The sequence below is a fragment of the Ruditapes philippinarum genome, unplaced genomic scaffold, assembly GCF_026571515.1.
Source record: "Ruditapes philippinarum isolate M1 unplaced genomic scaffold, ASM2657151v2 ctg1211_1_1_1_1, whole genome shotgun sequence".
Taxonomy (NCBI): domain Eukaryota; kingdom Metazoa; phylum Mollusca; class Bivalvia; order Venerida; family Veneridae; genus Ruditapes; species Ruditapes philippinarum.
In genome coordinates this window covers 259,576-284,239 of record NW_026866456.1, presented here as the reverse complement: position 1 = coordinate 284,239, position 24,664 = coordinate 259,576, and the positions used below count along the sequence as shown (strand labels likewise).

General features: G+C 32.2%; 1 protein-coding gene across 1 annotated transcript in view; it reads right to left on the bottom strand.

The window, feature by feature from the left end:
- The window catches only part of LOC132732547 (AF4/FMR2 family member 4-like), a 105,946-nt gene extending 82,272 nt beyond the window's left edge, over positions 1–23,674 (bottom strand). The window contains exons 1-4 of the mRNA XM_060719027.1: positions 23,330–23,674; positions 18,709–18,865; positions 10,289–11,065; positions 5,768–5,788 (exon numbers count right to left, since the gene is read on the bottom strand). Of these exons, the coding sequence (XP_060575010.1) occupies positions 5,768–5,788; positions 10,289–11,065; positions 18,709–18,865; positions 23,330–23,346 (972 nt within the window). The 5' untranslated portion in view covers positions 23,347–23,674. The remainder of the gene's footprint in view (positions 1–5,767; positions 5,789–10,288; positions 11,066–18,708; positions 18,866–23,329) is intronic.
- Between the last annotated feature and the right edge of the window lie 990 nt (positions 23,675–24,664).

Genomic DNA, 24,664 nt, shown 5'->3' with positions numbered 1-24,664 from the left:
TACTGACTAGTATAGAGCCAGGCTGGAGTCAGTGCATGTACATGTAGTCTGACCCGAGGCTCTATAAAATTGGCAGCTCAACTTCTGAATTTTGTTAATAAAATCCCTCAAACTTCAAATGAACTGATCCAATTTTAAAGAATGGCAAGTCCATTATACAAATTCAGAGGGTTAAAGGTTAAATGTTAAAAAATAATCAGTCGAATGAAAAGAATCACATAAGCTTCAAATAATCATGGATGCTTTTCGGCACCAAATATTTTTAAAATCAGCTTCCAAAATTACAGCAGAAAATATAGACCAATCCCTCCATACAATTATCCCATCCTATGGCATCCGAAATAAATATCATCAAACTCCAGTCATATCAATATATCATATCCCAGTCATATCTTAGGTCATGTCTGCAAGATGTTTCATGAATTCATGAGGAACATTTTATCATTTTTCGCTCATATGAATAGAAATTCAATTATTGTGCCCACAGGTTTTTCCGTCATTCAATTATAGAGGCCAAAGATTCTTGGTCCCTCCCTCTTGATTTTCCAGTTTAAAAAAATTGTAAGAAGGTTGAACGCACATGATTATTAACTTTTATACAAGCTTAATAAAGTGGTAGTTATATTTTTTTCAGTAAGAAATGCCAGTTCTATATATTTAGATTAAAATTAATAACTGCAAAATCAGCATGATTATTAGTAGATTGGACAATGGCTAAATGAAGTTTTTTCGAACTATGGTACAATTTGACCACACTTTACAATTCTGCCTATTTTTTAAATTCTTTTAGTATTTAGATGCTGAAATCTATTAAACTAACATTAGACACCTGTTTCAAGTTCCATTTTCAGTTGGGCAACACAGTCACACAGCCAATTTATCATGATACCCCCCATCTCAACATTTTACCCCACTATCCCGTAACCCCATTTACAAATAATAAATATTTTCATGTGTTTTGTTTTAAATATTTTTTGTACAGAATGAACATATAGCAGGCAGCTTCACTTATTCTTAAATTACTATATTGTTGGGATCATTTGAGAAAAATTACACAAAATATATAAACAATCTTGATTATCTCCCTTGTTTGACTTTTTTATTAATCAGGGCATTAAAATATGACCCAGCATAATTAAGACTGCTTGTTTAAGATGTTTGTCCACTCAGGCAAAATGTTTCAGTATTGTAAACATGAAATAACATATTCAGTCCCGTTAAGTAAAAAGATGTACGACAATTAAAACTTGATCACAGTTAATTACATAAATATGTCAATTTAATTAACCATTAAACTGTTCACAATATACTACATAAAACTTGTTCCACTTAATATCTCGACATAAAGAGTAAAGATTGATTTTTATTTAATACAATGTTTTTTCTCTCTGTTTTTTTGCTCCCGGCCAAAAAATTCATGTCAAAAGCACTAGCTTGTGCTAAATAGAATATAATTTTATCATAACGGCAAGTGCCTCAAATATATCTGCTATTGTCATTTCATAACCAGCGATGTTTTTATCTGTGACATGAAGCCGCACATTACAGGAGGCCATTTTAGACAGTGAAACAAAGCACTGTTTATCTATCTGTCACATGTACCTGTAAGGTGTCCTATAGTACTGGTTAACCCCTTGACATGAACAATCAAACTAAATACCTATCGGTACATGTCAGTGACTTTCATTAAATCACTGTTTTAGTCGTTTAATGGGGACAAATGTTTATTTAAAATAGATTAACAATTTCATACTGAGTATTCTAACTGGTGTGTATATATATTTGGCTTTTTTTTCCACAAACCTCACTGCCTTCGATTTCTACTGTAAAGTTAAGTATTGCAGTATTGAAGTCATTACTTATAGGACTTAAATACACATATACAAGATTCATCAGCAAGTCATTTATACAAACTTAAAATGTCAGATTATTAAAACAAGAGGGCCATGATGGCCCTGAAATCGCTCACCTGTATATAGGCCCCCGGGGCGGGGCTAATTTTAACCCAGGGGCTTTTATTTGAACAAACTTGGTAGATCCCCATTTGAAGATGTTTCATGATAAATATCTAAGCTCTAGCTCTAGAAAAATCTTTAAGTTTTTACTAAACACATATAGTGAAAAACAATTAATGACCCACACCCTCTGTGCGGGCCAATTTTGTCCCCAGGGCTTTTATTTGAACAAACTTGGTAAACACTCACTAGAAGATAATTCATGCTTAATATCTAAACTCTATCTCTTGGTCTTTTTAACAGAACATTTTTTCAGTTTTTACTATATACATAAAAGGAAAATCAATGATCCCGGGGCCGGGCCAATTTTTTTACCCCAGGGCCCTTAATTTAACAAAAATGGTAGACACCCATTAGAAGATGTTTCATGCTAAATATCTTAGCTCTAGCTTTTAAGATTTTTTAAAAGATTTTTTATGTTTTAACTATATACATAAAAGGAAAAACAATGACCCCCTGGGGCGGGGCCAATTTTGACCCCAGGGCTTTTATTTGAACAAACTTGTAAGACACCCACTAGAAGAGGTTTCATGCTTAATAGCTAAGCTCTACCTCTTTGGGTTTTTTAAAAGAAGATTTTTTAAAGTTTTTACTATATGCATATAGGGTAAATCAATGACCCCCTGGGGCGGGGCCAAATTTGACCCCTGGGCTTTTATTTGAACAAACTTGGTAGACACCCATTAGAGGAGGTTTCATGCTAAATATCTTAGCTCTAGCTCTTTGGGTTTTTTAAAAGAAGATTTTTTAAGGTTTTACTATATGCATATAGGAAAAAATCAATGACCCCCTGGGGCGGGGCCAATTTTGACCCCAGGGCTTTTATTTGAACAAACTTGGTAGACACTGACTAGAAGATGTTTCAAGCCAAATATCTAAGCTCTACCTCTTTGGGTTTTTTAAAAGAAGATTTTTTTAAGGTTTTACTATATGCACATAGGGTAAATCAATGACCCCCTGGGGCGGGGCCAATTTTGACCCCAGGGCTTTTATTTGAACAAACTTGGTAGACACTGACTAGATGATGTTTTATGCCAAATATCTAAGCTCTAGCTCTTTGGGTTTTTTAAAAGAAGATATTTTAAGTTTTTTCTTTCGGTTGCCATGGCAACCAGAGTTCTGCATGGAATTAAATTCTTTGAACAATTTTTAAAGGTGACCACCAAAGGAACATTCCTGTGAAGTTTGGATGAAATTGGCCTAGTGGTTTATGAGGAGATGTCATTTAAAGTAAAAGTTTACGGACGACGGACGGACGGACGGACGGACGCCGGACGAAAAGCGATCACAAAAGCTCACCCTGTCACTTTGTGACAGGTGAGCTAAAAAATAGCTTAAACAAACTAAATTCATATCAGGAAAAATGCATACAGTCATGTACCATTACTTTAACTAATAACCCATTTATATGTATCCCTCACCCTTTAAAAACTGCACTGAGAAAAAAAAAAGTTCGATAAATTCTTAAGTCTATAATAGACATGACAAGAGATTAAAGTAAAATCCTTCAGTTGTTAGGGAGAATCAAATTGGTGATAAAGTGAATCTTTATCAACTGTTCAAAGGAGAAACATGATATTTCTTTTCTTTTATCCTCCATGGCTATTAGCGGGGTTCAAATTCTTACTCAACTCATATCCATTACTTTCAACAACATAATTACAATATATCTGTCTACAAAAAACCATAAAAACAAAAAAAATCCCATCATGTACATGAAAGATATATATAAATATCTATCATAAAACATGGACCAGATTTTTTAAATATAATTATGAAACAGCAAAATTTTACCAAATATGTGACAAAGACCACTTTATTTCAGAAACAAATAAATTGTTACCTTTTTAGAAAAGGCGAACGTTTAAATAATGGTTTTAGAGCATGTTAGATGTGTGTTACATGAAGAAAGTAGCGCTGAATGTCAAAATAATTTGTCATAAAAGTAGCAAAATATAAACATAGTATTATTTTGACTTCTATACAAAATACTTAATCACTATGACTTTACTATTTGCCAAAAAGCAACAAAAGAGAAAAAAAACTTTTTTGTAAATGGCCAATGAGTGTTTTGAAAACTACAAAAGAACACCAAAAATAAAGTTTTTGAGAATTAATATTCAAAGCATTTTGGGGCATAATGGGCCTTTTAACACAAGTATCTTTTTTCTGTAGTCATTTAAATTCTACAGAAGTATAAACATATAACTACACTGTAGTATACTTAAGTATTCTAAAGGTATTTAAAGCAGTGGTCATGGCTGCGAGTTTGACCGAGACCGAGATATCATTACAATAAATCTCAGATGGACTAACTTATTATTGATAGTATTAAAGCAAACACTTGACAGACAATATGCGTCATTCATCCGGACTTAATGTCAAAATACGTCATACTATTTTGCATAAACACAAAAAAAAATACCATGACGTCAAAAGTAGCAACGACTGAGATATAATAAAAGCCGAATCGAATGGAAGACATTTGTGGCTTTTATCGGACATCTAAATTTAGTTTGGGATTATAAATAATGTTTCCTGTTTTATAATAATAACAATACAAAGAAAATCTAATAAAGTGCACCATAAAATGATGTCAAGGAAATTTAATAAACATACTTTAAATTTTATATGGAGAAGTATTTTTGACCAGACATAAAGTCATATATAAACTGCTAAAATGATTTAAATTTAGCTTGCTTTAAACCACTATTTCTGTATTTAGTGAAAAATGTTTTAAATCTTGTTAATATTTATTTATGCACATACCAGGACAAGTATAGACCCCATTAAGGAGGTATTGACCTTGCAAGTTCTAGCTAAAGTCACAGAGGAAACATTAACCAACTAACCAACTAACCCCCATTTCCGTTTTTTTTTAATATTTTTTTTTTTTTTTGGAGGGGTCTGTACACTACTTATAGAAGGTATAGATTGATAATTCCATCTTCAGCTTTGTAATTCTCAGTGTTCATTTTATTATATTTCATATGCTATTTTAAATACCATTGCCAATCCAAATACAATGAAAAAGTAAAGTTTTGTTGTTGTTTTTCTTTCTCAACAAAATTAACTCTTATTAACCATGTGGAAAAGAATAATAAGAAAATAATTATATTCTTCCTTAAAATGATGGACAACACTTGTTCGCAATGTTACAGAAATTTTAGGTTATTCACATGTTAAAACCTATATAGAGGAAAACAAAAACAACATTATTATAAAAACATGTTACCCTGCAAGTTTCATAAATCATTCACCTCCTCCTACAGGTAATCATTTTATTTTTAAAAAAAAATTATTATTGGGTTTTATGTTGAACCAACACAGTATACAAGTAGGTCATATGATGACTTTTCTAGCTTTACTGGTGAAGGAAGACCTTACATGTATGTCCCTTTGTGCATTATTACAGGCACAAACGGGCACCCCAGTAGAACCTCCAACATCCAATAAGCTAGCTGGATAGCTTTCTCACATGAAAGAATTGGAAGACGCTGGTGCAGATCGAACCTACGACTTTAACCACTGGGCCACAGACACCCCTATGTAATCAAATTTTCGAGAAAAGTACAATTAATGTATTAACCCGTAACCTGCTGAATTTATTAATCGACTTGCCCAGCTTCCTTTGTAGAACTGTCAATTTACTGGCAGTAAAGTCTATACTATAGAGCCTGGTCAGACAGAACAGAATAATAATAAATTTTGTCACTTAAGTGCAGTAAAACAAAAATTATAAGTATACATACCTTAAGCATTTCTTCAACATTCTGAAAAATAGAAAGAAAAAAAAATTAATATCATAAAAAAAAATAAAAAAATATATCATATTAAACATGATAATGAGTGCATAATTAATGTACAGGGTCACATTATTTTTTCCTTTGATGGTTCTGAAAAAATAAAAGACCTATCAACAATAGCTAAAAAATAATTGTTATTCTCCCCTAAGCAATATCAAAATTGGCAATTCAACTTTTGCAGTGACTTGTATTTTCCCAGTTTACATTTTTAATTTGATGACTACAAAATTCCCAATTCTGTAGACAAAGACCCAGACTCATTCCCAACAGGGTAAAAAAAACACTGATGATAGTTATAAGAATATAAAGCATATAGTTCACAAAATATCTTCACATTTTGCTGACACAGAGAAAACATACAATAAAACGAGTATTAAATAATGTACTGTATGTTTACATTGTTATACCATGTTTGCTTGTGACATCTGCAGAAATAAATGTAGTGTCCTTGTAATAAACGAGGGCTGATCTAAAATCATGGAAATCACTCATACATTTACATGCATAAACTTTTTCTGGGGGGGGGGGGGGCATTTGCAGGATTATTTTGAAAAATATTTATACTGACAAAATAGCGGAAAGTTGAATTTTAAAGCAGTACTGACCATGAATCTGACAACAGGATAACCTAATATAGGTACAATGTACTAGTGACCTTGACCTGTGACCTTTTAACCTGAAAATTGGTATGGCAGGCAGACCTCATTTATGGACACTACATACAAAGTCTGCATGACATTTGAGGTCAATGTCAACATTGATTTAATGAATGACCAGTTTATATCTAGATACTACAGGTCCAAGTGGCCTTGACGTTTGACCTTTTGACCTGAAAATGTGTGTTTTCAAAGTATAAGTTTCTATTTACAAAGTTTGAAGTTCTAGGTCAAATCAGTATGCTTTTAAAAGCCAATTCCATGTTTTATTATTAAATGTGACTGACCTTATACAATTATGTGCTAAGTATAAACAACATTTTATTCAAAAAACAATTCTTTTCAAAGACATTGATTTAAATCTTTACAAACTGACCTTTGGACTTAATGTACTATAATTTGCACTTAAAATGAATTCTATGTATACACTGATACTGTTGGTCATATGAATATCATCAATATGTCTATTCAATGATGTTGATGTTTAATGTGCCACTGAGTAACTAAGATTCAATAGATATTGCTGGAAAGCTGAAAAATACCACATACATGTAAGAACATTTTTTTTTTGCTTTAGCACATTTTGTTTGTATGTAAAAAGAAAACAAATGTATCATTTTTATTGATTTTTGCTGGGTTTTTACATCTCGCAAACACAGTATAGGTCATAGGCGTTTTATAGCATGGGTTTTATACAACTTAACAAATTCTTATGAGCTGTCCACAAAACAGTGCCTTCCTGAGGAGTTACCTTTAAGGGTTAAGGCATCAGAACTGCAGCCAAATTTTTAATTAATTCCTTTCAGTAATGGATTATGGAGATGCCAATTTGCATGTAAAAATGTAACCAATTTTTAGTATGATGCTGACTCTAGGGTTAGCACAAAAAAATTTCCTTATTCTTGATAGTCACGTTAAAAATATTAACAATATTTTGTAACAAGAAAACAACTATACACCAATTTGAACAAAGTCTACAAATTCTGTGTTTGCAAACTTGATGCCTTATAAAATATTGCATTCTCTGTCATTCCAAATGAATTTCTTCCATCTACTTCCATTAATAATGGTAAATAACAGAAAATTCAGCAAATAATGCCTGGAAGCCTTATAGACAAGTCATTTGTTTTTCTCTTTGGCAAAAACATGACTTGAGCTATGGTAAAATACCTGCAAAAAATGTGTGTTCAATCACGAAACATTCTGTCATAGAATATTTGCATGCCATAATCACCTTCTTACAGAACTGGCAAGGCCGAAGGACATTCACTTTTACAGTGTACACAAGTGGTCAAACTTAGCGGTCAATGACCCCATGCCATTGATTGAAAACAATGCAATTTGGAAAGAGATTTAAAGTCATGCCAATCCTTTGAAGAAAGATATTTTGATCATATTTAGCAAAATAAAGGATTAGATCCAGATTTTTTGATGTACTACACAAAATATAGAAATTCCTTGGTTTAAAACAGATACACAGAGAGCCACTCTTGAGAAAATTTTATTTTTTTTTATTTAAAAGAACAGAAAAAATAAACAAGGGATGAAGATGGGAACTTTTGCTAAGAATGATCAGATTTGTACATCGAAATACTGCCTGTATATTATTATACATGTAAACAAATTTCCTTAGAACTAAATACAAGTAATTTTCGTCCGATTGTGTTTCTTTTTCATATGAATTTCCTTACCCAGAAAAATCATGTTCTCAAAATAACCACAATGAATACTTAATACTTAAGTACAACAAAATTGCCACATTAATTAAAACAAACTATAATATAATGAAATATAGAATCATTTTTGAACCATCACCAAGAAAATGTCAAGATATTCCTGGGGAAATATTGCAATCATTTTCACTTCAGACATTTTAATGACGGCATAAAGGTGAAAATTATTATTTCGATCATAAATACCATTATTAAACTGATGTCACATGTTTACAAGGCCTGTCACATGTGACACCAGCACTCTACATATGATAAAAAGGTCATTTCAAGTCTTTCTTAAATTAGCACATACATTTAATGATTTATACATAAATTTGAAACAGTACGACCAGTTATACATGTAAATGTATGAGCAACATATGGTCAAACAACAAAGTGTTCTTTTAGGACAGGTCATCAGATGAATTATATAATTCTCTTTATAGAAATTTGTTGTTATTGTTGTTTAAGTTCTTCAGGAATTTTCTCATATATTTTTTGACTTTTTGAATAGGTTTTTGTATTGTTTCCACTTTTCTGGGGTTTTTAAGGGGGCGGGCGGCAGGTGTTTGATGGGGGACAGGGAAAGGTCAGCTTGTAGGCTTTGCAGCTGGGAAATAGAGGGGCTAGCTCAGACAGAAGACAACTGTATTTGGTTTGATGTGCATCAAGTAAAATGTCAGAATCTAGGGCAGTATACCATCTGGTTGGACTATAAAATTTTCCCAAAACAATACCTTTAAATATGCACCAAAGGCACTTAGCTGTACCTTTGTAATACTCAAGAATTTACAAATAATTTTGACCTGCATATATCCAAATCAGATTTATAGTACTACAAAGTGTTGCCAATCACTAAAATGGCAAGCACAATTTTACATTTTTTTTTATATTTAAAGCCATTATTTACACTGCAATGTCAATGTAGATCCTTCTTGTATTTTCTTTCTTATATTTTTTATCAAAAAAATTTACCATACTTTTTACCTTAAAGTTGTAATAATTCTGCACATCATACAAAATCATACAAAAATACCATAGTTATTAAAACTATAACTGGAAGTCCCAGTTGTCAAATTTAACATACCCTCTGGGTCATTTAAACTTACTAGGTAACACTTTTTTAGTTATATGACTTCATTTATAGTCAATATTATAACCACAAATTATTGATAAATGTCAATAATTGTTACATAAATGTGCCAACTTCGAACATTTCTTAAATATATCACAACTTTGTGCTCTTAAAGTAAAGTACCCCCAGATTCATGAATATTAAGTAAATATATAAGATAAAGTTTTCAGTAGTAAAAATATTGTCAAGTAAATAAATCAAGAACAATGTACATGAATAATTATTATTATAGACAATAAAAGCACTCAGTGGAAAAAACTGACACTGAAGGAGTTCAGCCATATGTTCAAACAAAATCACCAAAAGGCATGTTTCAAATGTACCAAAAAGAATACTGTATATTATTAACTGAATAACATTTCCATTATACTGGATAATGATAAGGGTGCCTGTGGCCAAGTGGTTAAGGTATTTGACTTCAAACCACTTGCCCCTTACTGCTGTAGGTTCAAATCCTGCCAGGGACTTTGTTTTCTCATATGGTGCTGCTTGTTCCTGGTCTAACGCAAGTAGGGGCGCCTTAGGTCACTTCCCCCAAATAGGCTGAAAATTCGTCATTGACCTTTACTTCCCCCCCCCCCCCCCACCAAAAAAAAATTATAAACATGTATACTGATGACATGCAACTTATCTTGGCATGTCCAATATATACGCAAAATTATTGAATGATTATGTAATAAGTAAAAAGACTTTATCCTACTTCAACTTGCAATTCAAAGAATGTACACAGTTTACTTATGTTTCAAGTAGAGAATACACTTGTAAAAGTGCAAGAGCCACTTTCTTCACCACCTTATCTTTCTCATGTCTACAAGAACAAGCTAAATTGCAACAATGCAGTGCGATTTTTGTGCACTTCTAATCGAACAACAATACAAGTCATGATTATTAGTTTGTTTCAATATTTGACTGATTCGTGAAAAGATTAACTAGAAAATGGGTCACCTAGCATAAATATACTTACTTCAGGGATATGTAGTTTTGGTCTGTTTTTCAACTTAGCGCCATTACCAACATCAGCATTTCTATTCTCTTCCTTCTCTTTTAAGACCGTTCTAGCATCATTTGGTTGCCTTCCGTCTCTAATCTCAGCTGTTCTGTTACTTGCACTTAAAATTTGGTTACTCGCACCAGATTGGTTAATTTCTGGTTTTGATTGACCAATCAGCTCTTTGTTCATAGATTGAAGCACTGGTTCTCTAGTTCTGATTGGTTGATGTTTTACTGATTGCGGCATCGACTCTTTCCTAGCCGAAGAATGGTCCTGACTTTGACCTCGTTCCGATTTAAAATGGTCATGTGAATTGGAAGATTCTGGTTTTTGATCCGGTTTTTGCAAGGTGTTGTGTAGACTAGCTCTTTCGCTACTTGTAGTTTTATTAGAACTGGTTTCTATTTTTGAACCATGACTACTTGGAACACTGTTAGATCTCTCATCACCATGAAATGGTTTATTATATTTCCCATCATTTCTACTACTATTACTAACACTATTTTGACTATGAGCAGTGGATTTATTTGGTCTTGAAGAGGAACTACTCGTATTTGAATGGTAGTTCAAATTTCTACTGGCCGAACTGGAATTAAAAAATTTCTTATCTACACTTTTTCCTGGAAGAGGTGTGGCCGGTTGTCTTTCCACGCCCACAACATCCGTATACCTACACTGTTTCATGATGTTGTTGAAGTCCTCAAATCGTACACCCATAATCCGACCTATACTTGTATCCTCTCCTGCCACCTGAAAAATACATATATTTTACTTTAGTTGTTGAAATGCTATAAGGACTATGCTGATCACTTTCTTACGATGAATTTTGTTACAGCCCATTTTTCATTGTAAGATGTAAACGCAGAATAAGAAAAAACTAGAAATGTGTCATCATGCCACGGATGCCCCCGCATGCAGCTTATAATATTTAGTTCCAAATTTGTTTGTACAAATTATTTTTTTCATTTTAAGTTCAAAGCCCTTAAAACTTTTCAATGTTAACACAAACCATTTTCATACAATTTTCAAGGCACTGAAATTATTCAGTCTTAACCTTTTGAAAATAGCATATTTCATAATGGCTACATACATTTCCACAAAAGTATGAGTGCTGAAACTGAAAGTTCAAAATTTTTCCAACGTTCAAGAAAGATAAGTTTGTCCAAAATCATTGAACCACGACCAAATTCAAACTTAAAGGCCCAACTGGACTATAAAAGCCAGCAGATGGCGCTAGGGCAGGTTTCTTATTAATTTTATGCATGCTTCACTTCAGGGACCCTTTTTCAAAGATTTAAGATTAATTACCAAATGCATTAAAATAACACTTGGCATATTTGTAGGCATAGATATTTTTGATAAAGATTGACCAAAATTATTCAAAATATAACTTTGTTAAGTGTATTTCTGGAAAAAAATACTGGCTGTCAAATTTGAAATTTGAATTTCCCTGGGAGGAGCCATGTGATCATTACAGGTCATGAACCTTCAGTAGTAAACAGAAGCACGTGGCAGTGTTTATTTCAGGGAGAGAGATTTGTAGCAGACGATGTATATTTCAGGGAGGTAGATTTTTAGCAGACGACACATTTCAATGCTGAATAAAACAATAACTTTTACTGACTTGCTTTATCAAATCCAACAAATTTACAATAATCCATTAATCTATGATTTTTTTTTAAATTTCAAAGTACTGATTTAACTTGTATTTGAATGGTTTAAACTTCATGAAAACAGTAAAAGTAACTTCCAGGTATATTTCATTTACACTATATTTTGTTGTAAATATCTTGTAGTCAAAAATTACATCTCACAAATGTTAATCAAACTAAATGTTGCATATGCATAAAAAATTTTATACATTAACAGTTTAAAAATATTTTAAATTTCTGTCAAGAACATTTTAGCAGGTTGTTCCTAAAAGAAATGCCCCATGTAAGGCACATCTTTTGGATTTAACATTTAATATCTGGACAAGATGACTTGATAATGTCTTTAATTAATCTTTGAGTTATATAAAACATCCATTAAACCTCTCCTGTGTAAAATCAGCTGTTTTTGTTTACATTCTCTCTGCAGGTTAACACTGCGTGCTATTTATAGTTCAGGGTTTATAACAGACAGTTTTACATCACTGATAAGTCACACCCACAAATACTCGCTGCCGCGGCAGCGAATGTTGCCCCTTTAAACTGCTTATTCCTAAGATGTATCTATATTATTTTCAAAGTGAAAGGGACATAACTCTGCCAAAAAAAATCATCAAACCATGACCAAATTCCAACTTGACCTGCCCATTCCTTTGACATATCCATATGTAAAATTTGAGTTGAATATTGTAACACTGTTGGATAGATAATGAACAGAAACTGTAAATTTCATATTATTTTCAAAGTGAAAGGGGCATTATTCTGCCAAAATTCATTGAACCATGACCAAATTCGAACTTGGCCTGGGAATTCCTAAAAAAAACATATCCATATGTCAAATTTGAGTTGAATGTGTTGTACTGTTGGGGAGATAATAAACAGAAACTGAAAATTTCATATTATTTTCAAAGTGAAAGGGGCATAACTCTGCCAAAAATCATTGGACCATGACCAAATTTCAATTTGACCTGCGCATTCCTTTGACGTATCCATATGTCAAGTTTGAGTTGAATGTGTTGTACCGTTGGGGAGATAATGAACGGAAACTGAAAATTCCATATTATTTTAAAGTAAAAGGGTCATAACTCTGCCAAAAATCATCGAACCATGACCAAATTCGAACTTGACCTGTATTTTCTCACGACATATCCATATGTTAAATTTGAGTTGAATGTGTTGTACAGTTGGGGAGATAATGAACGGAAACTGAAAATTTCATGTTATTTTCAAAGTAAAAGGGGCATAACTCTGCCAAAAATCATCGAACCATGACCAAATTCGCACTTGACCTGTATTTTCTCATGACATATCCATATGTCAAATTTGAGTTGAATGTGTGCAACCGTTACTAAGATAATGAACGGAAACTGATGATGACGGAATGACAGAATGACGGAAGGACGGAACAGGGTAACACTATATGCCCCGGCCATTACATAAAAACATACAAGTTAATGTCTTCGGCTATGGATTTGAATCTCAGATTGAACAATTAATTCTCCTATCCAGCATGTTATATATAAGGTAATTATTGTTCTACTCAGTATAAGCCTGCTAGTGCCTTCAATAATGCATTGAGAAGCACCTGAGGTCGGAGGTGAGGTATTAAATTCCAATAAAGCTTGGAAAACAATATACATGCATGACCTTTTTCAGCCTCACACAGTGGCTGTGATTTAAAACTATAAATACAAAAAGACATACAAGTATTAAATTAATTTGTAACTATTTTGCATCAGAACAAAATCCTGAATCCTGGTTTGACCCATCATGACCCATCATGATAACAGGATTTCCTTACAATCCACTACTATTTCTTACATGTAGTAACACCTTTATCCATTCTTACACTAAATTAAAGCTATTCTCCTCACACTTGTAAGTAACTGAAAGTGTTTTTTTTAAAACATATATTGTACATATATATTTTTTCATATGTACATTATTTAAGTAAAAAAAAATGAATTAAAAAGGGCAAGGAAACCATATGGACGTTCATCATAATTTCAAAACACAAATGTGTTTTCCGCTCTTTATATACACATTTGGGTTACTTTTTTCAGGTGATGAACATTTTTTTTTAATTGCATGATTTTTTATCACAGCCAGAAGTTGTATTTATCTTCACCCCCCTCTAGCAATAACCTTGTTACATAGAAGGGCCATGCTTTAAATTAGTATTTTTAGGGGGTTTCTACATCACAATGAGCACTTTCAACTGCTGGGCCAACAGCAAAGAGTTCATATTGTGACAGCAAAGATGTTTGAGACTAGCCTAGCTGGCTCTACAATGGTGGCATTTACCAAGTAATTTCCCTGCTAAATTGAGAAGGTAAACTGGTAATATATATGTACAGTCATGTACAAGTATTTGCTGAGCATTATTATAACCTCCAGTTTGGAATTATATTTATGAGAAAAACGTGACATGCAAATTACCAATATTCAAGGAGCAAAACCACTATAACATAACTTCTAACAGCATGAAATTAGCCGATCTGCATAAGAAATAATGCAACACAAATGTTGCCTATCAGAAGCGTTACTAAAAAGGTCTTAAATATTAGATAAGCTCAAAGTGCAATTATTATAATTCTATACTTGGACTCTCATAGCTGATATTTGTGTTACATTTAATAATCAACAGTATAAAAATGGTCAAATTCTTCCTTTTTTAGACATTTCTCGCAATGCACAGGTCTTAATACAGTCTCAACAAAGAGATTTTATCAACCTTTCGATTAGTGCTTCTATTTTTGACATCCTATCGAGTAGCCAGGCTAATTTTAGATGTAACAAGAAAATTTTCAGAGATAAAAATGTGTTTGACTCCATTTCAATTACCGACCAGGCCATGTTACAAATTTATCAGGGCAAGAGGTAATGACCTGTTTGAAATAATTTCATTTACTCTAGATGATGTTTAGTTTAGTTGTGTTCTTACTGAAAATCAAGTCTAAATATTTTCATTGCAGTACTGTCTTATCTAATGTTTAATCAGTTTATTAAGTTACAACCGGGAGCCACAGATCTATCTGAAAGTTTAGGGTCATATGGTTTTAATATTATGATATAATCATCATTTCCTGAATATGGTGCGATTTTAATGTAAAAACTCCCTAGAAATGTAAATAAACAACTCTAGAATCTTTGTTTAAGTACTGCTTTGTTTGCAATTAAAAACCAATGATGGGAATCATTATCTAATAACCTTACTAATTTTGGATTCTGCACCGGGACCTTTAGGCATGTCATCCTACCCTACCCCTTCAAGGGAAAAAAAGCCACTACTCCCTACTTAAACTACAATGTAAGCCATTGAACTTGTATCAGACTTAGATTGACCTCTAGTTCAGATTTTCAAAATTCAAAGATAAAATTTGACAACCTTGGGAGAATGCCATCATCGTTTCCAATATCTAATAATTCGGAAAGAGAAAATTTTCATTCAAACTCTGTAAAATAACAGCTATAGTTACTGGAAATTGAAAGTGACTTGCGTGGCGTATTAAATGTCATGCTTTCATATAATTCTAGAAAATCTTCAAGAAATATACTACTAAGCTTGCATACAAGATTCTTAGTTAAAGAGGATCATTGTATGCAAGTTAAGAGGTAATATAATATCTTTTCTACCATTATTATCACCATAATTAAACTAAAATCCCTATACATGTACTACTAATTACTTATTAAATTATAAGTCAGAAGAAATGCAAAAACCAGAGAAACAGATTACTAACTGCATTTCTCTCTTTTTCATTATTTTGGACGACTTTGATGTTTGAAAACTGACATTTTATTACTGACAGTAGAAGTAACAATTCCCAACAACATGTTGCAGATTAATCAATGCTTACACAGGGAAAAAAATACACACAGCACCTGCCATAGGATCTATATGATCTGTACAATCAAGTCAGTTTTACAATATATTTTCTACAATATCAACATTAAACAGATTCGTTTCATAATATTTTCCATTCTTGCCGACTCAGCATAATGTTATTTCATTATCTTTCTAATTAATTGCCAGCCCCTAGGGGTGCTTTGATCGCTGACAAACAATGTAATATACCTTATAAATTCTACAAAGCGAATGTACAGGAACTTTCTCTAATTAAAACAACTGAGTTTCAAGAAATATGATCTTATATCAAAATGACAAACACGCCAAAGTCGGTCATCAAATTTCATGTTCGCAATTAAGTTTGTTTAGCAGATTTGCAATTTGATCATTTCAGCCATCTTTCTATTATTCAACAAGTTCAGGTATTTTTTTTTCTCTGAACCTGTATACATATGTTCTTGCAAAAGTTTTTGTTTCAAATGTTCATAATGATGACATAATCATTTACATAAATAAAAGAAACAGTTTTCAAATACACATATTTATCATTTTCTCGGTTACCTCTAACTTAACATACACTACATACAACAACTTAAACAACCTTTCGCAGGAGATACACCATGTAGATAAGCCATAAAAACACAATTAAAAACTAAAATAGACTTAAAACAAACTGAGTATATGACAGGCCAGGTCTTCTTTGTAGTAGTGATACAATCTATTAGAGCTGTCATCGATAGAAGCGATATCGATGTATCATTGATATTTTTTTGTCGATCGATTATCGATTCAAATTTTAAAAAATCGATACTTTCACTAATTTTTAAAAGTATAGAAAATACCATAGTATATAGCCCATACAGAACATTAAAGTAGTTTGTTTCAAGTACCTGTGGAAACGACGAAAATTAACTCAAAACATAAACGGAAACAGGTGCCCTGTCAAAAGGACATGTCTAAAACTATACCGTGACTACTAAATGGACAGCTACTGTATGGAAGCTGTATTTGCACTTCAGAAAAAAACATATTTCTTTGTGTTGAAAATTATATAAACAAAACAATCCAATTTTAAAAAATAATTTGAAAATAAAAATCCAATAGATCTAAATCAATTATCATTATACCTAAAGTTCTTAAACTGACTTGATATGAGATTCATCATTCACAATTGTCTACATTTTAGTCTATGCCCATATCTTAGCAACACTTAAAAATGGCTGAAAACATTAAAATTGTTGGGACAAAAAGAAGGCTAAAATTTCAAAACCAATTCCCATTTGGGAACATTTTGGGTTTGTTGATGAAAAAGGGGTTGTTAACTCAAAATTAGTCCCTAGTTAGATTCGTCGTATGACTGCCATTTTAATAGCGGCAATACATTTAACTTGAGTCGTAAACAATGATTGGGGCAAGGTTTACAAGACCGATTGTAAAAACAATATAATCAGTAGGCTATTACTTAACAATAAAATAATTTGGAAAATTCCTAACATTTTATGATTTACAAAATAAATAAATAAATATGAAGATCTATATAAATAAAATAAATAATTATTCTAACTTTGTCAAGTAAAAGCGTAACAATGGTTTGACAAATCCTTGTTCTGTATGAACAGTAAAATTACAAAAATGTCATAAAAAGTCAATAAAATTGTATTTCAATTTGATAAATTCCTATTAAATTACAGTTATTTCCAGAAATGTATGTTTTCAAAATCAAATTCCTTTGCATCCTTATTATCAACTGTGTTTTTGTATCCACTGTGTTCAAGTGTCAATACTTTATGACTTCAGTCACTATTATTTAACACCTACATACAAAACTCATGCACAAATTTGATTTTTTTTATGTAATAATTATGTTTTTCTACTCTAGTCATGTAAACTAGTCATTCTAGTTAATATACATTTAAGTTTGAACTCTGTATATAGTCAAGTGAACTAGTGATTCCATATTGTAACTGTAGTCATTGAAGTGTTCTGCTTAGTGTGATGGTGTATAGATATGGATAGAGGCCAGTAAATGAATAACCACAGTTTATACTCAGTTTTATATTCAGTTCTATATTTATTTGATAATTTACATATTTCATAGCACTAATATTTGCAAAATATGATCAGAGGACATTTATGAACAAAACACATCATAAGTTCATGTAAAGAAGGTGTTCTGTTTACTAAAATCATTCATACAAATATGAATGTGAAATACAGGTAAATATATCGATATATCGGTGTATCGTCGATGTTTGCAATCTGATATCGATATATCGACGATATGCCTTTCACTGAATCAATGACAGCTCTACAATCTATGGTAAAAAATTTACATCATTTTTAAAATAATCCAATGCCATTATTCATTTCCATCTAAGTATTAAGTTACTGATGAAAAACCTAAAGAACTAAGAAACAAATAATACATAATACATTACTAAAATTGGGACAATCTCTGACAAACAATTAAGCATTTTTTGTGTCAGCATGACTTGTCTTAAAAGTCAGATCTCAGGATTTTCATTGGTCAGTGTACTATCTAAGCTTGTTTTCGACCAATCATATACATTCTGAGCTTGTTTCCAACCAATCAAATACTGGAGCTTAGAATATTGCTATATAACCGATGAATTAGGGTGCCGGGTTATAAAGAAATTCTCTATCTCAGGTATTTGATTGGTTAGAACTGTCACAGAATGTACAATGACTAATGCAAAATCCTGATATTTGAAACAGACCTCCAAGAAAAGCTTTTAACCCTCAAGGCCAGTAGTTGATATGTCCAAAACCAGCACAAGATGTGCACTGATTGTGCAACTAAGTCTAATTTAATCCAAATCTGGATTATTCTGTCAATGAAGGTAAACAAAACAATGAAAACTTGCATACGGTACCTTTACTGGTGCAGGAAAGCTAACACTTGCAGGCATGGCTGGCTCACCATATGTTGCGCTGATTTTGGCTTGTTTCGCATTTTGATCTCTCTTTGCCTTCTCCCTCTGTTTAGCCATGTTCTTAAAATCCTCCTTCGTCAACTCCGGCAAACGCATACTGTAAAAGAAAAGATTTCACCTCTGTCAATTAAGGCACACTTCCCGAAATACGTCGGTCCGACGGACATGTCCGATAAATTTTGATCAGGTCCGACAATTTTTTATTCCGGATCGGTCCGACTGTCCGGCTTTTATTCAAGCCGCATGTATACAAAATGGCGTCGCTAAAGGTGCCAAACCTTGGAAAAACCGAAAATCTACGTCAGAAGAGTGCACAGAAAAGCAATAAAATGATGAAAATATTAGACATGAGACAAAATTTAATGAAAAATGAAAGCAGAACCATGAATCATTGGTGTATGACAGGGAGGAGATGAAAATGCGCTGTACGGATTGTGTCGATTTTTACGGCGAAAAAATGAAAAACAAAAAGTGTCTTAGAAATACAAACACAAGTTTTTCTTTGATTTTGATCAATTTTATTTGGTCCGACAGATTTTGTTTGGGTCCGACAGATTTTCAGGGTTTGTCAGACCGAATGTCTCACAGTTTTTTTCAACTTTCGGGAAGTCTGTTAAGGTAACAACATACAACACATTTCAACAATTACTTTGGAATAGCATAATCTACACTAATGACTTGTCATTATCTGCCACTAGCCAGTAAGGGTTTTCAAATAGTAAAACAAACAATGAAGTGCTTCTGTTAATATTTGAACCAACATGGTGGTAAGGGTCATTTTTAGAACATGGTAACAAGGGTCATTTTTAGAACAAACATGGTAACAAGGGTCATTTTTAAAACAAACATGGTAGTAAGGGTCATTATTAGAACAAACATGGTAGTATGTTTTAACGAACAAAACATGGCAACAAAGGTCATTATAAGAACAAACATGGTAGTATTCTTTTTTAGAACAAAGTTTTAACATGACAACAAGGGTCAGTATTAGAAAAAAAACATGGTAGTAAGTTGTTTTTTTTGGAACAGAACATGGCAACATTTGAACAATGGTCATTATTTGAACAAACATGACAACAACGGTCATTTTTAGAACAAACATGACAACAAGGGTCTTACATGGTAGTAAGTGTTATATTAGAACAAACATGGTAGTAAGTTTCTTTTTAGAACAAAATATGGCAACAAGGGTCATTATTAGAACAGACACGGCAGCAAGGTAACAGACGATGTAATAATTGGTCTAGAAGAAGAATGCACCAGTGTGCCAACTTCACTGCATGATGAGACTGCAAGATAACACTTATCCACTGATGAACCATTGTATTACATTACACTGTTATTACCTTTAAGACTAAGATAACCTCTCATAATCATGACACATCTCTTTATGAATGGCTACTATTTTATCAGATTGCAAGAAAAATATATTGTTTTCTGATAATTTTATATACTTCCTTTTATGATTCGTAGAATATAGATAAAACACTAAAATTGATATTCAAGGCCATTACAAAATTTGTAAATATATAAATAAGGGCACTGAGGTCATGCTTTTTTTTTTCAGATTTATTTCAATTTCTTAGATCTCCTTTTTTTAAATATGTCAATTTTGTGAAAGACAAGAATTTCCCTAGTTTCACACCACAGTGACCTTTACATACCAGATATTTAAAAAAGCATGCATAATTATCATATATTTGTTCAGAAATGCCAGTTCTACAGTTCCTCTCAAACTTTCAGGTAGTACCAATAAACTGGTGAACATTATTTAGCACTGTAGATAAATGTACAAACATAGCACATTCTAGGAAAACTTATGCACCCAATATATATTTATAATCATATTCTCCTCAAATAACTGACACTTTCTTCTGATATCATGCCAAGTAATAATTCATTGTCTTCATGTTTTAAGGTTCAGTGCTCAGTTTTTACCAATACATCATGAATGAGCAGAAAGCTAAAATTAAACCTAAAACAGTTTACTGGTAAATAATGGAATTTCCCTTATAAAATTGGAACAGTCCATTTGAAGTTTTGGTATACTATTATGGCTTGATTTACCCTGCTTTGATTTTGGAACAGTCTGTGCAAATTTAAGTGGATTTCATTATCAAAATACAAACATTATTACCCAACATATCTAGCCCAATCAGACTGCAGGGATGGGCATGACTGTGCATGCTGGCCTGGCTCTTAAGGCTTATCACTTAGTCTGAACAGGTTGGAGGCTTAGACCTTATCATTCTCATAGTATATGCCTACTGTACTCACTTTTGCATGCCAGTTCAAAACATATTCTTTTATGTCTGAGGCTTAATTCCAACTCTCAGAATGAGTCAGATAAACTCGATTATAATAACGGCATATATGAATTTAAATAACAATGGAATACATACATGTTTGCTATTTAAACTAAGACAAGATCATTACATAATGACAACAATAAAAGTGTTAAAAGATAGGCCACAAAGTATTACAATTACATTATATAATACAGTATCCATGTTCAATCCTTACAGTGAAAAATTGCCAAGCAAACTAAAACCAGCCGACACATCAAAACTTTTAAAAATTAACAAATGAGTCTTGTTAATCCAATATCTCAAGTTTGATCTTTTAAGAGACATCTGTTGGAAAAACTTCCATTGAAAACATTCAAAGCAAAGAAAGTTAATTTCCTTTCCTTTTCTTTACAGTAGATTTGGGTGATGTATCGATGGCATGTAACATATTGGGGAAAATGTGAAAGAATCCATGTAAAAGCAAACTTAATGTTGTCAATGTGTGACAAAGAAGTATATTTTTTCTGACATTACTTTATATCAATCAGCTTATTTAACATGCAAGTCAGATGTGCATGCATTAGATGCATATCGTTACTCTTATTACAAGTAATAACATGGAACCCTTAATCCCAGACACTTTCGGAAACATATACTTTTCTACCATGAAAAAATGCATACAATTATCATATTACTTAAATTCATAACACAGACTCAGTGGTTTTTGTCAGAATGGTGGCAGGGTCCAGAGGGGGGGGGGGGGGGGGGTTCAAAAATTCATTTATATTTTTTGTTCTTTTGACTTTTTTCAAAAAATGGGGGTAATTTAACTAGTTGGGGGTCAGCATTGTGGGCCAAAAAAATGTTCCACCAATTTTTTTTTATTTTGCCAAACATTTTAAAATTGAAAATTTTCTCCAAAGTTATATTAAAGGTAAACTTGACTAAATTTAAGGGTAATTTAAAAGTTTTCCAAAACCGGCCCCAAAATTTTTTTTCAATTTAATTTTTCTTTTAAAAAAATACCTTTTTAAAATAATTAAACAATGTTTACATGTGCAATTTACAATTCTGGGGGAAACTATTAAAGGGAGGTTTTCAACCAACCCTTCATCAAAAATTGGGCCCCCCCCTTACCCCCCCAAATAGATTTGGTTTTTTTCAAAGCCGGAAATTTTTTGCCCATTTTCCCCAATTTCCTGCAATGAATGCCATTTTTGCAACTAAAAATGTTTTGTTTTAAGCATGCAAGACTTACTGTTAAGCAAGGTTGTTTACAAATCGTTCCCGGATAGGTAAGGGGAGTTACTCCCGGCCTCCCAACAAGTTTAACATGCGGGCATAAAATCATGGGGCTATATTTGTGGAAAAGCATTTTAAATTTTCTGATCTTGACCAAGGCAAGCAGGCAGTAGTTAAGATACACTAATATTTGACATGTTCATGATGTTGTGTTATTTGTTGTGCTATGAGTATGACGCTAATACCTTCAAATTTCTCATAATCCTGAAAATATTCATTTTCAGGATTTAAACACCTCATTTCCAATGTGCACCTTATGTTGTGCTGCCTATCACAAACATGAGAGGGTTTGGCAATAAGTAATGAATAACATAAGAAAGATAAACTTGATGGTACCGCCTCCGTGGTCGAGGGGTTAGTCGATGACTTCTAATCCAGTTACCTCTCTGGCATGGGTTCAATCCCCGGGAGATGCTTTGGTAGTTTAGCGCGGATGAAGGTAGTCTAGTACTGGTGTAACTCTCCAGGAACGATGGTTAGGAAACTACCTGCCTATATGACTGAAATACTGTTGGGAAAAGGCGTAAAATCAAACAAACAAACTTGATGGTTGAACCCAAACCTAAAATAAGTTCATGTCAAAATATTATTTAGTAAATCTTCTGTTGCATTCGCAATATTTTCTTGCAGCAGACTTCTGTGTACTATGTAAAAAAATGATACTTGAATAAAAAGTAACTGCCAATAGTCAATACTAATGATCTTATTTTCTGAAGATGGTCCCATTAATAATTTTCAGAAAATATGATTGAAAACCAGGGTAGATCTCTTATTTAAAAGATTCAAAGACTAAAGGAGCAGATTTATCAACCTTCACACATAGAATATCATCAAACATGTCATTTTCAAAACTGAATTAAATTTCCTCACCTGAAATAATATTACCAAACTGGTCTAATCAAGATTTTTTTAAATTAGAAATTGAGGTCATAAAAAACGTGACACAACAGACTTTCAAACAATAATCTTACCTCTGAGAATCTGACATCTTGAAGCAGTTATATGATAAACAGATTTGTTCTTAAAATCAAATTTCAACGATATTTGGGACTCAAAATATTTTGGTTCAAATTGTGCAACCTGTCCCAGATTGCACAAACGGTTTACATGGTTGCCACTTATTCAAGTAATTTTCTCTATAATTTAAAGTTATTTCCACAAAGGTTTTCAAATGAACCTAGTCTATGTTGAATATTGAACAACATATCCGCACATTACAGTTACAGACTACATTTTTGGCTGAAAATTCCATAAAAACTTTCAGTTTCTTGACATCCATGAAAAACCATATTTACAAGATGCTCGCACTACTTTCATTGTGCTGCGTACGAATAAACATCGCGGCTTTTTCGGGTAAACATTGATTAATTTGACAAACACATTTGACTTTTTCCATTTATTTCGGCATATACTTAATAATTAAAAAATAATTAACTTAATAGTACAAAATAACATCTAGTTAATTAAGATCTACTTTACGTATAATGTACTTCCGGTTAGAAGTGTTATTAGGCCTTACGTCAAAAAAAGTCATGTGACCAAATTTGGGGTACAAGTGGCTGGTTCTCAATATTTTGAGAATTTTTAGCACGTATTATTTTCCTGAATTTGATCTATTTTCATAAGTTATGTTTCAACAAGGGAAAAGTTGATGAATTCAATAATCATTGTAAACTATCTGCCTTTCACTGCTTCGTTACTATAATAATAAAATATTTATATCTTATGCATGTATGTCGGTCAAAAGCTATACATAGCTTATGTTTTGTAAAATGTTATATATGTATACCGACAATAAATAAATTTTGATTTGATTTGATTTGATAATAATAAAATATTTAGAAGATTTTTATTTAATAAAAGGCTTTAATTGACAAAATTTTAAGTCCGTGGTAATTTTTAAGTGTTTCAATTAAACTAATTAAAATACCATATCCATTTCATAATATTTTTTAAACTTGTAGTAAAAAACTTTAAAGGGATTCCGGCCTTTTAAAAAAAAATTCTTTTGCGTCGTATATGTCCCAGCTACAAATTTCATTTTAATTTTCTTTTTAAACCGCAGCGGAGTTCTTTAAGTTTTTGATCATGTAATCCAGATGAAATCAGGTCAATCTAGGACATGATTTATGATGTCCTAGGATATAAATTTATATATGTATATCGTCAAACCACGAAATTTTGGGATTTCAGAGCTTATATATAGTGTTTCAAATCTGGGACTTATGTCCCAGTTCAAATTCACAAATTTATTAGATAACAAATGTCGGAGTTTTATTTATTTATTTATTTATTTATTTATTTAT